Source organism: Dreissena polymorpha, chromosome 2, assembly GCF_020536995.1.
Source record: "Dreissena polymorpha isolate Duluth1 chromosome 2, UMN_Dpol_1.0, whole genome shotgun sequence".
NCBI classification, from domain to species: domain Eukaryota; kingdom Metazoa; phylum Mollusca; class Bivalvia; order Myida; family Dreissenidae; genus Dreissena; species Dreissena polymorpha.
In genome coordinates, this window is record NC_068356.1 from 142612760 (window position 1) to 142630580 (window position 17821).

Here is a 17821-nt window from a genome sequence, read left to right on the forward strand (position 1 = left end):
GTAAGTAACTAGCAAGCTGTTCTGGTTTTATGCTGGTTGCAAAAGCCATTCTAACTTTGCTTCTGAGGGGGAAAGGGTTAAAATAACCGTTATGAAATTCATATCTTAGTGTATATAAATAATAAGAGCAATCATCGTATTAACTCTTTCAGTGCTGGAACCGAATTTTGAAGGTCTTTGCAAAAAGTTTGGATCCAGATGAGACGTCACAGAACGTGGCGTCTCATCAGGATCCAAACTGTTTGCTATTCTGATAGTATTCTTTAAAAAAATCGAAGAAAATGCTAATTTTAAAAATTCATCAGACAACATTTTAGCAGACGACAAATTTCCCAGCATGCAAAGGGTTAAGTGGTATCCCAGCCTGTAGTGATTGTTTTCACCATTTTGGGAATGGGGCCCAGTCCCTATGGATAGAGAAATTTTTTGGAGTTTTTACTAAAATTGGGGAATTAAGTGTTGTTGTTTTGCTTACAAATGCTTCAAAATTGAAATTTAAAGTGTTTCAATATATTTCAATATTAAAATTTAACTTAAAGAGAAAAAGAACTTCAATCGGGAATTTTTTGTAGGTCCCATTCGGGAAGAATATATTCTGTTTTACTTACAAAAAATGAGCTGTATCATTCACAAAAATAATTATAAAAAAATTGCTATACAGATCTGTAAGCCCATTGTCTCTGGTCATATTCCAAAAAAGGAAGTTACTTTTCGTTTAAATACTATATTCATACATGTCAATATAGGTGTTAATTGGTACAAACAAAATCAGGGTCACAAAGCCCATTGTCTCCGGTAATAAAATATGCAAACAAGGAAGTAACATTTGAAGTAACATTTATATTAACATGCAAATATCATGTAAGCCTCTTTCAGTGAAAACCAGGCTTAATGCACATTAGGAAACAGTCATCTCAGACTAGCCTGTGCAGGCTGCACATTAGGAAACTGTCATCTCAGACTAGCCTGCGCAGGCTGCACAGGCTTATCAGGGACACTTTCTGACTAAACTGGATTTTTGCTAAGAGAAGATTAACTTTAAATAAAAAAAATACCATAAAAGCAAAAACTGTGATCAATGATTAGCCTGACAGCGGACAGCAATCTCATCTAAGATGATACTTAACCCTTTGCATGCTGGGAAATTTGTCTGCTGCTAAAATGTCGTCTGCAGAATTTCTAAAATTAGCATTTTTTCTATTTTTTTCAAAGAATACTATCAGAATAGCAAACAGTTTGGAAAGGCCTTTAAAATTCGGTTCCCGCACTGAAAGAGTTAATGCACATGCTTTAAGCCCAGTTTTCTCACAATGTGGATCATATATACATGTATATATCAACAAAGGTGTTAATTGGTACAAGAAAATGTTGAATATCAACACGATTTCAAACAATAAAAAGCCGCAGGCATTTTAGTACAAACTGCATGGAGTCTATCCTGTCAGCACATAAAATTAATCATTAACCATTTCAACATGTATATTATTGACTTCACAGCAAGGACCTATGCAAACAAGTTATTATCCCCACGCTTTTTGAAAAAAAGGTGGGAATATTGTGGTAATCTCCGCCGTCCGTCCGTCCGTCCGTCTGTCTGTCTGTCTGTCCATCCATCCTGGCCACTATCTCCTCCTACACTAAAAGCACTAGAACCTTGAAACTTACACACATGGTAGCTATGAGCATATGTGCGACCCTGCACTATTTGGAATTTTGATCTGACCCCTGGGTCAAAAGTTATAGCGGTTGGGGTGGGGCCGCGTCAGAAATTATCACTCATTTTTTTAGGTTACAGTGAAAACTCTCTTTACGACCACCTCGGTATTCCGACCAACTCGCTAAGTCGACCACCATTTTTCAGTCCCGATTTGTTCCTTCTATATTTCAATGGTCGTTACACTCACTAATCCGACCAACCCGCTTATCCGCTATTACGACCACTTTAATCAGTACCAATAATCGATATTGTTCTTAATTGACACCCGCCAAACGACCAGTAATTTTCACACCTTACTTGATCTGATGTTTTGGTACTATCGGGCTTGTGTACAAAGCCATTCTGACCCAATTAACCACAATTAACGACAACGGTTTTTGGCATCGATTTGCGACACAGGTGTTAGATTTTCGGCACTTGTTATAATTTTTAACCCTTGATTGACAATTAGCTATTATTATTATTGAGTCTTTGATGGGTAAATTGGTAGTTGTTTGGTACACACTTTAAAGATTTATTACGGCGAATAATTTAACAGTTAGGATATTTGAGTAACACGGTTTTGTTCGTGATGGATATAAAAACCGACTTTTATACCATATCGTTATTCAAAATGGATAAGCGAAAACGGAAAGAGTTGTGTTTAAAAGAAAAGATTGATTTGATCGACGCAAGTGATGGGAAATCTCAACGACGATTTATTTGGCATTGGAAAGACTCGGGTTCAAGCTATTCTAAAAAGAAAATCTCGACTTTTATTCGACAAAATGCTAAGCAGACGACAATTGACTCATTCGTTAAGTAAACATCAAGGATCTTGATGATAAGTACATATACATGTATTTACACTTCTTTAATGAACAACTTGAAATACTATCTTTGTACAATGTATAAATACAATGTATAAACGGATGACTGTTATATTGTATGCAAACAGATAAAAGTTCAGTGAATATTTACGTTGTTGTAATTATATGTCCATCAAATTCATGAAAACTCAGAATTAAGACCACCTCGCTATTAAGACCACTTTTGAAAAGTCCCACAAGTGGTCTTAATAGCGAGTTTTCACTGTATTTTACATTTACTTCTTTATTTCTACACCGATTCACTTCAAATTGATACTGGACCTCTCTTATGACAATACGGTCAATCTCAACCATGCATGGCTCCATTCCCAACCCTGGGGCGCCCCGCCCACATAGGCCACACCCACCAAAAATTTCCATTTACTATAATTTTTTCATTTCTACACGGATTCACTTCAAATTGATACTGAACTTTTGTTATGACATTAGGGTCAATCTCAACTATGCATGGCCCCAATCCCAACCCTGGGGCGCCCGCCCACATAGGCCACACCCACCAAAAAATTCCATTTACTATATTTTTTTCATTTCTACACGGATTCACTTCAAATTGATACTGAACTTCTCTTATGACATTAGGGTCAATCTCAACTATGCATGGCCCCATAACCAACCCTGGGGCTCCGCCCACATAGACCACACCCACCCAAAATTGCCTTTACTAAAATTTCTTCATTTCTACACCGATTCACTTCAAATTGATATTGAACTTCTCTTATGACAATACAGTCAATCTCAACTATGCATGGCCCCATTACCAACCCTGGGGCGCCCCGCCCACATAGACCACACCCACCCAAAATTGCCTTTTACTATAATTTCTTCATTTCTACACCGATTCACTTCAAATTGATACTGAACCTCTCTTATGACAATACGGTCAATCTCAACTATGCATGGCCCCATTACCAACCCTGGGGCCCCGCCCACATAGACCACACCCACCCAAAATTGCCTTTTACTATAATTTCTTCTTTTCTACACCGATTCACTTCAAATTGATACTGAACTTCATTTATGACAATATGGTCAATCTCAGCTATGCATGGCCCCATTACCAACCCTGGGGCACACCTAGGTCAAACATTCGGCGTGGGGATACGCGTCGGCCTCTGCCGCGCCATTTCTAGTTGAAAGATGCAACGACTTTCATATGCATGGGCAAAATTGTACGATTTGATTAAACATAGCAGCTGTGGTCATTATCTTATCTATTTGAGCTAAGAACACATCTTAATGCCTTTTAATTTATACTTCTAAATTAAAATCCAGTTTAGAAGGAAAGTGTTGCCCCTGATTTTGCCTGTGCAAACTGCACAGGCTAATCAGGGACGACACTTTTCGCCTAAATTTGATTTTTTTCTTAAAAGAGACTTCATTTAAACAAAAAATGTCATAAAGCGGAAAGTGTCAGCTCTGATTAGCCTGTGCGGATTGCACAGGCTAATCTTGGATATTACTTAAAGCATATGCATTAAGCCCAGTTTTGTCAGAATGTGGCTTCTTCAATAGGTCAGATCTAGGATCACAACAGGTCCAGGCTCAGCGGTGGATAAGAAACTTAAATGATATTATATCTAAAAATTTAATAAAGCTAGGGAATTCCTTACTTTTCAACTGATAAATAAGATATAAAAGCAACATTTAAACATTTGCTGCTAAATTATGTTTGAAAATTTTAACATTTTGTTGTGTGTGAAGGGCAGGGGATGAGAACCCAACAGGAGCAGGGCACAGCACCCTTCTATTTCACAGAGCTCCAGATAAGGTTTTGTGAAATTCTTAAGATTACTACCAGATTTAAACAAGAGCACCACCTTGCGGGTGCAGACCGCTCAGACCTCAGACCTTGAAGGAATACCTTGACCTTGAAGGATGACCTTGACCTTGAACTTCCACCACTCAAAATGTGTAGCTTCATGATAACGCCACTTTGAAATATTTTTTTGACCTTTGACCTTGAAGGATGACCTTGACCTTGAAGAATGACCTTGACCTTGAACTTCCACCACTCAAAATGTGCAGCTTCATGAGAATACCACTTTGAAATTAAAATTAAAATTGACCTTTGACCTTGAAGGATGACCTTGACCTTGAAGGATGACATTGACATAGAACTTCCACCTCTCAAAATGTGCAGCTTCATGAGAACGCTGCTTTAAAAAAAAATTATTTTATTTTTTGACCTTGAAGGATGACTTTGACCTTGAACTTCCACCACTCAAAATGTGCAGCTTTATGAGATACACATGCATGCAAAATATCAAGTTGCTATCTTCAATATTAAAAAAGTTATGGCCAATTTTAAAGTTTTCGGACGGACAGACGCCATATATTTGACATTTGACCTTGAAGGATGACCTTGACCTTCACCTTTCACCACTCAAAATGTTCAGCTCCATGAGATACACATACATGTCAAATATCAAGTTGCTATCTTCAATATTGAAAAAGTTATGGCCAATGTTAAAGTTTTCGGACGGACAGACACCATAAATTTGACATGTGACCTTGAAGGATGACCTTGACCTTGATCTTTCACCACTCAAAATGTGCAGCTCCATGAGATACACATGCATGCCAGATATCAAGTTGCTATCTTTAACAGTGAAAAAGTTATGGCCAATGTCAAAGTTTTTTTTCGGACGGACAGACAGACTGACTGACATACTGACGGACAGTTCAACTGCTATATGCCACCCTACCGGGGGCATTAAAATTATTTTTTTGGGGTGGGGGGTAGGGGGGGGTATAGTATGAGGGTGTGGTGGTCATTTATTAGATATTCTTTAATTAAAAAAAAAATAATGGGATGGATTGAGGGGGGATTCGGGAGAGGGGGGGGGCATGGGGGATGGTTTGGGTGGAGTCTATTGTGGTATGTCAGGTAAGAGTTGTTTTGTCAAAGTATCAATCGAATCTAATCATAAATAAAGAAGTTATGGCAATTTAAGCAAAATTTTATAATTTGACCTTGAGAGTCAAGGTCATTCAAAGGTCAAGGTAAAATTCAACTTGCCAGGTACAGTACCCTCATGATAGCATGAAAGTATTTGAATTTAAAAGCAATAGCCTTGATACTTACTAGAAGTAAAAGTGGATCTAAACACAAAAATGTAACCATATATTAAAAGTTACTAAGTAAAAAAGGGCCATAATTCCGTAAAAATGACAACCAGAGTTATGCAACTTGTCCTTTACTGTCCCCTTATGATAGTTTGCAAGTGTTCCAAGTATGAAAGCAATATCTTTGATACTTTAGGGGTAAAGTGGACCAAAACACAAAACTTATCCAAATTTTCAAGTATAAAGGGCCCACAATTCCGTCAAAATGCCAGTCAGAGTTACATATCTTTGTCAGCACAGTCCCCTTACGATAGTTAGTAAGTGTGGCAAGTATGAAAGCAATAGCTTTGATACTTTAGGAAAAAAGTGGACCTAAACACAAAACTTAACCAATTTTTCAATTTACTAAGTATAAAAAGGGCACATAATTCTGTCAAAATGCCAGTCAGAGTTACATAACTTTGCCTGCACAGTCCCCTTATGATAGTTAGTAAGTGTTGCAAGTATGAAAGCAATAGCTTTGATACTTAAGGAATAAAATGGACCTAAACACAAAACTTAACCAAAATTTTCAATTTTCTAAGTATAAAAAGGGCACATAATTCTGTCAAAATGCAAGCCAGATTTATCTAACTTTGCCTGCCCAGTCCCCTAATGATATTAAGTAAGTGTACCAAGTTTGAATGCAATAGCATTGATACTTACTGAGAAAAGTGGACCAAACGCAAAACTTAACCGTACACCAACGCCGATGCCGACACCGACGCCAAGGTGATGACAATAGCTCATAATTTTTTTTCAAAAAATAGATGAGCTAAAAAATAATTCTTAACTCTGAAATTGTATTCTTAACATTACTACTTAGTTTTGGAAAATAATTCTTAACTATTCTAAATGACCAGAAAATAAATAATAATGGGTGTAATCGTTTAAGATCTTTTCTTTAATGCCTTTCTTAAAATTCAACTTCGGCTCACTTTGCGTACAATTTGTTAAAAGCGTGTTTTTTGCACGCTTTGCAATTTTTTGAACTTCCTTTGGGCGCAGCCATTTTTTTGACAGATAGGCTTTACTCGCTGCTTTTATTGGAAGAAATGCGCTTTGTTAAACAAACCCGATAACCATTCTCTATGTACCGAAAGATCTTTAATATGCGAAAATAACTCAATAACAAGATGTGTTTGTGAAACACAATGTCCCCCTATATGATGTTTGACCTCGAAGGATGACCTTGACCCCTATATGATGTTTGACCTTGAAGGATGACCTTGACCTTGACCCTTCACCACTCAAAATGTGCAGCTCCATGAGATACACATGCATTTCAAATATAAAATTGCTATCTTCAATATTGCAGAAGTGACATTACATGAGCAATTTTGACCCATATATTTGACCTTGAAGGATGACCTTGACCTTGACCTTTTACCACTTAAAATGTGCAGCTCCATGAGATACACATGCATGCCAAATATCAAGTTGCTATCTTCAATATTGCAAAAGTATTCATAAAATAAGCGATTTGGGCCACATATATTTGACCTCTGACCTTGAAGGATGACCTTGACCTTTCACCACTCAAAATGTGCAGCTCCATGAGATACACATGCATGCCAAATATCAAGTTGCTATCTTCAATATTGCAAAAGTACTCATAAAATGAGCGATTTTGGCCACATATATTTGACATCTGACCTTGAAGGATGACCTTGACCTTTCACCACTCAAAATGTGCAGCTCCATGAGATACACATGCATGCCAAATATCAAGTTGCTATCTTGAATATTGAAATACTGCAAAAGTGTACATTAAATGAGCGATTTTGACCCATATATTTGACCTTTGACCTTGAAGGATGACCTTGACCTTGACCTTTCACCACTCAAATGTGCAGCTCCATGAGATACATATGCATGCCAAATATCAAGTTGCTATCTTCAATATTGCAAAAGTTATTGCAAATGTTAAAGTTAGCGCAAACCAACCAACCAACCAACCAACCAACCAACCAACAGACCAACAGACAGGGCAAAAACAATATGTCCCCCACTACTATAGTGGGGGACATAAAAATCGATACAAACTGATGTAAAAACAATATTCGTAACTTGATTTTGTAATTCTTAATGGTACGACCAAATTTTAATATAAATAAGTAACGGACTTGAAAATAATTCTTAATTACGAAAATACAACCCTTATCTGGAGCTCTGATTTCACTTAATATATTCAGTCTTCTACATTGAGCAGTGGACCACCAAATTTTCAGTAGCCCAACAATTTTTTAGAACAAGTATAATAATAATAATAAGAAGAATTATTACATAAAATTAAGTTCAAATGTACCAGGGTAATAGTAGTTCGTTATTTCACTTGTCCCCACTACTGGCATGCTAAATATTCTGACTGTAAAGACAATACTATACTGCATAAATACAATACTACTGCATAAAGACAATACTACTGCATAAAGACAATACTACTGCATAAATACAATACTACTGCATAAAGACAATACTACTGCATAAAGACAATACTACTGCATAAAGACAATACTACTGCATAAAGACAATACTACTGCATAAATACAATACTAATGCATAAAGACAATACTACTGCATAAATACAATACTATTGCATAAAGACAATACTACTGCATAAAGACAATACTACTGCATAAAGACAATACTACTGCATAAATACAATACTACTGCATAAAGACAATACTACTGCATAAATACAATACTACTGCATAAAGACAATACTACTGCATAAAGACAATACTACTGCATAAATACAATACTACTGCATAAAGACAATACTACTGCAATTTGCCACAATCAACAAAGACAAAAGCCAGACTGAAAAAATTAGTTACGCATTATTTTAATAACGGGCTCTATTACAGTTTTGAACTATGGACTTCGCTTACCATTTTTGAAAGTGATTTTGTTTTGGACGCAAAGCCAGTTGCAGTATTCCAGCTTAACAATTGATATATTATCACATATATATTACAAATACTGCACACAATTTGTTGAAGTTATGATTTATGTTGCACACAAAATCAATGGAAGAGATTCTTCAAACATTCAAAGACAAATGGGGGACTAATATAATAATTAAGTTCTCTAAATTTTGTCCATTCACATTTGAACATTATTATTTAACCATTTTTCATAACTATAAAAAGATGATAAAATCATGCACCAATTATTTTTTTTTTACTAAAAGGGGGCATAAGTGCATTTCGGCAAGATGCAAACTGGCACTTCACACACCAGACACCTTGATACCCTATTACCAAAAGAATCGTCTCATTAATTTATGGCAGCTGTTAATAGATATTGGACTTATACACAACATTAATCTGTACTAAATTAAATGCATTTAACGTCTGTTGTAAATTCCAGCTAATCAGTTGAAATTCCAGCTAATCAGTTGAAATGTCAATGCCTGCCATATTAAAGATTCTTATCTTTACTGAAAGACATTACATAATAAAACACTTCCTTAAATTTACTACTAACTCCCCCACTACGGGTGTGCTGTGCTTTGAATCATCAACATTTATACTCCACTGAGTTGAATGTTCAAACATGTAATGACGTATCAAAGATAAATATCAATATGAATTCTTTCTCAATAGTCTCAAATTACAGATTGCTCAATAACTTATTGCAAAATTCATGAGTTCCTTTCCGCTTAGTTTAAACATGTAGAAAAGTTCTATTCACAGTATTTGCATAAAAAATCTGTTGTGACATAAAAGCCAGGCTTCATAAATTTACAGTAAAATTTACTGCTTGAAGATTATAATTTATATTAAATGAAAGCTTACATGCCATTAACAAGTTGACAGATATCTAGCCAGGGCCAGCAAACAGTCTTTAGTTTGTTAAAGGGTTTACAGTTAATTGATTGGAAAATGTAGCAATGCGTTTTTGTTTACCTTGACATTATATAGACCCACAATTGGTGTACAGTCAATTTGATTGACTGTTATTGATCCCATGGGAAAGTCAATAAAATAAGCTGTTTAACATGATTGTGAATATATCAGCAGCTTCATAAATAAAGACAACATGAATTATGTTCCTTTTTTAAGTGTCTTCAATAATCTTGATGCCATTAATATGTAACAAATCCTCTCTCTTGTTTTGAAGATTCAAAGTGACATGATTATGCTGTTTCCATCTACATGTACGTGCTGACATTCAGTCATCCATTCAGCATGAAGGAATGCTGTATGGCACTCTATAAAATTGTAAATAGCCAATTAACCCTTTACCACTTAGATATGTATTTTGACGCATTTGTAGTCGCTTTGAAAGTTTATTTTTATTGCAGACCTTTCTTACTAGATTTATGTTTAAAAGGCTTCATTTCCAGCCATAAGATACTGATGAGCAGCAAACAGCATAAAACATTAACAGACCAAGAGTAACTCACAGGCTGTTCTGGTTTTATGCTGTTTGCACATAGCCATTTTCACTTTGCTTCTGAGTGGGAATTGAGGGTTAAAACACATCGGTTGTGTCTGTATTTACAAGAACATTGACAAACATAAAAAAGAAAAGTTTACTGAAGTTGATAGTAAATTAACAAAAATATATAGTTTAAATCAATAAGTCATGAATTACACGCTCTGTTCACAAGGTTGCTACATTGTACTTTTATAAGTACATATGGTATAAATGATACAAAATAGCCGCCTATTGATGTTTTACAGGGGCATTACATGTTTACCTTGTGTTGCAAACCCATGTCTATTTTGATAGCTTTTGCCTTTTTTACAAAATGTCAGTCTATTTATGAAAAAACATCAAATATTACGTTACAGTTCGTATTTTTTCGGTGATAATGAGCTAACATTAACAAAGAAAATGATTCGTTTTTGTTATTTCAATTGCTTTAATTGGAAAGTTGAAAACAAGATGTGTTTGTGAAACACAATGTCCCCCTATATGATGTTTGACCTTGTAGGATGACCTTGACCTTGTGAAGGATGACCTTGACCTTGACCTTTCACCACTCAAAATGTGCAGCTCCATGAGATACACATGCATGCCAAATATCAAGTTGCTATCTTCAATATTGCAAAAGTATTCATAAAATAAGCGATTTGGGCCACATATATTTGACCTCTGACCTTGAAGGATGACCTTGACCTTGACCTTTCACCACTCAAAATGTGCAGCTCCATGAGATGCACATGCATGCCAAATATCAAGTTGCTATCTTCAATATTGCAAAAGTATTCATAAAATAAGCGATTTGGGCCACATATATTTGACCTCTGACCTTGAAGGATGACCTTGACCTTGACCTTTCACCACTCAAAATGTGCAGCTCCATGAGATACACATGCATGCCAAATATCAAGTTGCTATCTTCAATATTAAAAAAGTATTCATAAAATGAGTGATTTTGGCCACATATATTTGACCTCTGACCTTGAAGGATAACCTTGACCTTTCACCACTCAAAATGTGCAGCTCCATGAGATACACATGCATGCCATATATGAAGTTGCTATCTTCAATATAGCAAAAGTTATTGCAAAATGTTAAAGTTGGCGCAAACAGACCAACAGACCAACAGACAGACCAACAGACAGACAGACAGGGCAAAAACAATATGTCCCCCACTACTATATTGGGGGACATAAAAAAACTAGTTGTATTCCTTGTAAGTATATATAGTATATAGTAGAAAAAAATCAAGACTTTTCTCTATGATTGTTTACCTAAACTTTATGTACCGAAAATATTTATAATTGTGATTAGATTGAAATCCGTGTGTGAAATTAATTTCTTCTTATTTCAGGATCCAAAAGAGGCAGGCTCATTAACACGGAAACTGACTTGGACGAGGATGAAATTAATAAGAGAGTTGTATTGTATTCTAAAAATTGAATAAATGAATGCTTCTTTTGATATTTTATGTTATGTTTATCTGCATTTTTAACAAAAATGTTTGGGCTAGTAAAATCTGACTCGGGCTAGTACAAATTCCCATAGTACTAGCCCGACTTGCTTGTAGATTTATATATGAATTTCAATGTCTGAGAGACAAACATAATTTCATTTATATGTTACTGTAGATCTGTGTATAATCAGATTCATATGCATATCCTGCTTTATTATGTCTGTCATGCTGTACAGTTTACTGAAATAGCATTGAACTGAGGATGTCAAATGCAAGATAATTAGATATTGAAAGATAAACAAATTAAATATATTAATTTAACTCCGTTTAATACATGTACATCATTAGCATAACAAGAGCACTAAATGTGTTTGTTAATATTTGTAAATGTTTTTCCCATATATTTGATTTTAAAATATACATTACTTAAAGAGGTTATGGTTAAATGGTGTATTTAAGAATCTATAGATTATTGCAAGTTTAATATGCATGTGAAGGGATATTATATTATAACTAAACATTGTCTTCAATTTGTAAGAAGAAATTAAAGCAACACTGTATAATACAAACATGCTGTCAAACATGCACTTGAAATTTGTAATTCTGTTACTTACAATCATATTTATAATGCTTGATTTTTTGCAATTTCATGGTTTATCGCGCTATTTTTCCCAATTTCTTGGTTTATCGCGCTAATTTTCCCAACCCAATTGGCACAGGCTGTAACAAATAAAAGAAAAAAAAATCAATGCACACAGAGTCTGATGGAGACTCACAAAAAATGAGCTGTGTTCTGAGGAAACTGGGCTTAATGCATGTGCGTAAAGTGTCAACCCAGATTAGCCTGTGCAGTCCGCACAGGCTAATCAGGGATGACACTTTCTGCTTTAAAGGTAGTTTTAGTTTCAAGGAAGTCCCTTCTTATCAAAAATCAAGTTTAGGCGGAAAGTGTCGTCCCTGAATAGCCTGTGCGGACTGCACAGGCTAATCTGGGACGACATTCTATGCACATGCATTAAGTCCAGTTTTCTCAGAACACTGTTCAAATATACTGTTCTTATATTGGTTATCAGTGTAAGGACACAAATCACCATTTTATCTAACAGAGCACAGCTCTGGTCATTATTTCATTCTTTTGACCAATCAGTGTAACAAAATTATTACATAATTTAAGTTCAGGGTCATGCAAGTGCACCCCAGTATCATACAGATGCCAGGGCCAAAGTCACAAAACTGTGTCATAACACAGAGTGTGTCAAAAGTTGGAGCACAAATACAATTACCATTTAATTTATGTTCTTCATCAATCATGTATACTGCATGTTAATATTATGAAAATCTCCAATACAAACACATGTAGATATTAAGCTTATCCTACAGGTATCCAGTACATAAGGCACAACTTTTCCTTAAAGCCTTATTACTAGGCAATCCTTTAATCAGGTAATGACAATAATTTGGGAAGAAGGGCAGATCAAAAAGGGGCATGATGGAGGTCCTAGGCAACAGGGTTCTGCTGTAGCACTGATGGTTACAGTAAACTTAATACTTTTGGTGTTCAATGCTATACAGGGAATAATCTACATGTGCGTCCCGCGTCTATGACGCACAAATATCGAAATAGACACATCGTTTTGAAATATGTGCTGAACTGTATCCGTTAACGCATATGCGAATCAGGATAAGTACGAACTATCTTGTGTACGAGTCAAGAGTGTAGCAATGAACGCCGAGTTTAACCGAATGAGGCTTGAAGACTCCAACAAGTTTTTTGATTGGCTCTAGTCGAGCCGCCTCTGTATAATACAAACTAATTAGAATCGACCTAAATAGAATGTGCTATGATATTTTCTAGAGTCCCCGGATGAAAACCTGCTTTAACTTTGTGTAACTTAGTCATAAATAATACAGAAAAAATGCCTCCGAAATAAGGTGTTGAAGCTTAATCCAAAACAAACAAATATAAACTTTAATAACTGTAGGTCAACGGCTCGCAATTCGGACGTAAACAATAATATTATAAAGCTCGCAATTCGGATGTTAACAATAATATTATCATCAATTTGAATCAAGTTGAAATGTCTTAACAGGTTACATTCATGTAACAGATAATGTTAAAGCCTATGTGAAGGCAAACAAGATAGTGATAACTCTGAATTTGTTTTTTGGGTTTCAACAAGTTTTTGAGATAATTAAAAGTTTAATGCAAGTATAGTTATTGAGCTAGTGTGATTTAGACATATTTTCTTCACTACTTGGTATCTTGCAAAATTTGGGACCCATTCTTTTTCAAGGTGGACTCATTAATTTTGGCCTGGGACTCATTGGTCTAAAATCTGCGAGTTCAGGGACCCATAGATAGTAAATTCTAGATTATACCCTCTAAAAAATGGAATGTGAAGACAAATTTCTCTGTATGGGCACTTGCCAGGACATTATTTTTGAATATTTCTGTGTGCATGTGGTAGGGAAAACATTGTTGTATACTACAAATTCAGTGTTTTGCTTTTAGGTTGGAGACTACATGAGATTTTGACAGATGGCGGGAAACCATCATCAACTGGAGATAAGCCGGTAAAAAGATGGCCTTAAAACAGTGATCGCTGATTCGCGTCAAGTTCTTTCTTAAATATCACATGACCTATATTTTTGTATTGTTTAAATCAATTCGACTTGGAATGCTCTTTAAGACAAGGTATGGTTATGAGGGTGTCTACGCGCAAAAGTTTGACTTTATTTTTCGTCGAAGTTCTTGGTTTTACATTGAATTTGTTAAGGAAATCTTTTAGTACATTGTAACCGAAAGTTTCCAGGTAACTGCAACTTCAGAGTACCAGTTAATAAGTTCTAAACTTCTCCTGCCTGCCTCAATTACCAGTGCACCCTGTATTTCAGATTAAAATTGTCCTAAAAAATAATACACTGTACAAACCAAACATGGCAGAATGTGACCAGTTCTTCAATAATAAATCAGGGCGACGTGTGCGTTCAAACTGATAAGACAAGATACGTATCGTGTTTACTTGATAAAAATGAAACTATTTTAACACTGGAAGCAATGTTTTTAGTTAAAAAACAGTTTTCTGTGCAATTAATTTAAATAATAAAAAAAAAGTGTTAAGTCACTGGTAATAGAGATGCCTTTTGAATACTCTCTTTTTCTAAACTACTTCAGTACCAAGAACAATTCAATTAATGGAAATGCTGCCTATCTTCACAGCCAAAAGGATCAACATATGATCAAATAATTTTATTTGCACAATCAACAAAAATGCTCAAGTTTTTTTTCAAAAGTATGAAGATCACCAACAAACAGTTGCAACAGTAACTTACTATGTTAATATCTTTCACAACATGTTACTACTGTTACATCTGTTATTTTTAATATTGCTAATTATAATAACCAAATCATATACATGGCAATATTTAAATGTTTCAATGTACTGTCAACTTAATGAATCTTGTGAGGTCACATAGTTACCAAGGCCAGCGGCTATCACGACCCTACAGGGTTTGGCAATGACAGGTTATTAATTTTTTATTATACCAGGTCAAGTATTTCTTAATCTTTTTTTCAAATTGTGTTATTTTATTGAAATAAATGATTGCATTATTTAGCCAGTTTTATTGGTCGTCAAAAAGGGCTTTAACTTGTTTGTAAACAAAATATTTTTTATTATGATAAGTTTACATATTATGTGACTTTTGTATGCAGAAATAAAATTTAGTGTCAATGCGCAACAAAATCTCAATTTGGGCTTCAAATGTTGAGCTTGGCAGACATAATATTTGATTAGTTTACATTCGAAAAAACAGGCAAAGAACCCAGGATGCTTAATAGTCTAATGTAAAGTTTCCCTGTTGACGTTTGTGTATAGGGATATTTATAAGGTCCTTCTGCACATAAGGCTGCATTATCATGTTGCAGGATCAATAGGGTTCACAAGGGTTTACACATGGGCTGGACAAAATGTTAACACAACGGTAAGAACTTCAATTTGCAAATATTCAGTTATTAAAATACATGCAGTTGCAAAAATCTTGTGTGCATAAAAGACAGTTTGCTTGAAGTTTGTGCCCAACTTAAGATTTAAGAATGAATCCTTCAATATCTCTGAACGAATTGGTGCAAAAATTTCGACAGGTTGAGAAAACGATATATACATAACTGTGTACTTGAATGCTGTAACTATCTAACTTTTGGCCAAGAATATGATGAACCTCACAAAGTCATGTGATCCTCTGCCCTGGTTTATGTATAGAACCAAAGTATGCCCCAACACTTCTACATAATTAATTTACAAGACAAATAAAAGTTGGGAACAATTTTGGATTATAGCTGCAATTTCCAGCTATTTCTCGTAGACACTGATTTTGTATTTTGTTGTGGTCTTGTTCCGTGTGGGTGAAAGCCAGAATACTCCGTAAAAACCTCACCAGTCCAATATGGTTACCACCAAACAAACGCACATGCTTCTGGGAATGGGTCTTGAACCCAGGTCAACTGTAAGAGGCGCTTTCAACCAACCACTGAGATAACCGTACAGCCAAATGTTGCTGTTGGATTCAAACATGAATATAACCATCCTGACATAAATGATTTTTTCAGGAAATACTCACAAACCTGTCAGTAAACACTGTAATGTAGAAAATAAATCAGTGCACTAAATAGTGTATAGCAATGTCTGTAAACAGTATTTATCAATTCAATTTATATGAGTCAATTAAGCAGTAGTGTGCATTTAATTCTAAGAATACATAATCCAGGAACTAGATCTAGCCATAATCCAGGGCAAAGTATTTAGTGACGCAACTGTCAATCAGCAGATCAGTACTCAGCATTCTGTTTTGAAGCAGGTATCGAACATGCAACCAACTTCAAAGTGAATCGACGTGACAAGTTACGTCAATGAAAGCATCGTGCACGGATCAACATTTAGAACTGTTATCTCGCGAATTCACATATCAACAATCTTACGTAGAATCAAAATCAACATCAACTTTTAACGTGACCACATTCAAGTTAACAAATTCGCGTAATGGATACACATTTACACTGCAATTGATAGCACTGAGAGCAGAAAATATACCGAACCTGCGACGAAGATGGAAATTTCGTCGTCATCTGTTCCTATAATTTGAAATTAACAACGAAAACATTATAAATATCCAATAGTTCACCATTTTTACGCTTAGACAGCCATTACAGGAATAGGAGGAGTTAATTTACGTCACTCATCGGTGATTGGTCGACATACACCACGTGTATTTGCGCTATGCTACAACCAAAACATGTTTACTGTGGTGTGTGTATAAGTATCCCAGTGGCGTAGCTACAGTAGGCCTACATCGTACATCGCAGTCAGGTTTTGCTCAAAGAGAATTTAGTTCGTATTCGGTAGCGCGTTTTACGACATCTGATTTTTGTGCGGTTGTAAAACTCGGATACATTCTAATATTTGCCGAGTACCGTAAACGTTTAAGTATCCCAGTGTGACCCAAATTCGACGATGTAACGGTTACATGAAGCAACATTTAGCAAATAATGAAAGAAATAATGAAATGTTTAAAAGCACAAAATAATAATTTTAAACTCGGCTGTATAACTTTGTAATGATTCCAAGACAATAATCATCCATTTAATTAATTAAAATAGAACATCGTCGAATTTAGGTGTCGTCGAATTTGGGTTGCGGTAGGATATAGTTTTCCGTGCCTGGGGTACATTAATTTGGAGTATATTTAAGAGCATCCGGACCGACATTGATCAATCGAGCGCTACTTTGTAGATGCCGCTGACAACTTAATCAGAAAACTATTAGCTATAATTAACACGTATCAAAAGGGATGAGTGTTAGGCCTTAATTATGCTGTAAATGTACCTTCAACAAAAACTTTACAAATATAACTGCGTTGCAGTTGTTAACATTTGTATTTAAAAAAAGATTTTCAAAACACATTTCTGTTTCCAAAGTTATCAGCTACAATGAATCCGGACATAAGAGGAATTCGCACAAGTTATATTTTGTACGGTCTACAATTCCCTAAAAATGCATAACCGTTACATCCAAAAAACAACCAGATTTAAAAGGAGTGTTTGGTGTGTCCACGAGTTGTAAATGTTAATATCTTGTTTGCTACTTTGATATCTTAAAGTTTGCTACTTTGTTATCTTGGAGTTTGCTATTTTGATATCTTGAAGTTTTCTACTTTGATATTTTGAAGTTTGCTTCTTTG

At 35.3% G+C, this 17821-nt stretch overlaps 1 protein-coding gene across 10 annotated transcripts in view; it reads right to left on the reverse strand.

Annotated features, from left to right (window-relative positions):
- LOC127869273 (uncharacterized) overlaps nt 1–16834 on the reverse strand; it is a 103159-nt gene extending 86325 nt beyond the window's left edge. For all 10 annotated transcript variants that reach the window (XM_052411704.1, XM_052411702.1, XM_052411697.1 and 7 more), the window contains exon 1: nt 16680–16834. In XM_052411704.1, coding sequence (XP_052267664.1) covers nt 16680–16709 — 30 coding nt within the window. In that variant the 5' untranslated portion in view covers nt 16710–16834. The remainder of the gene's footprint in view (nt 1–16679) is intronic.
- Nucleotides 16835–17821: the final 987 nt, after the last annotated feature.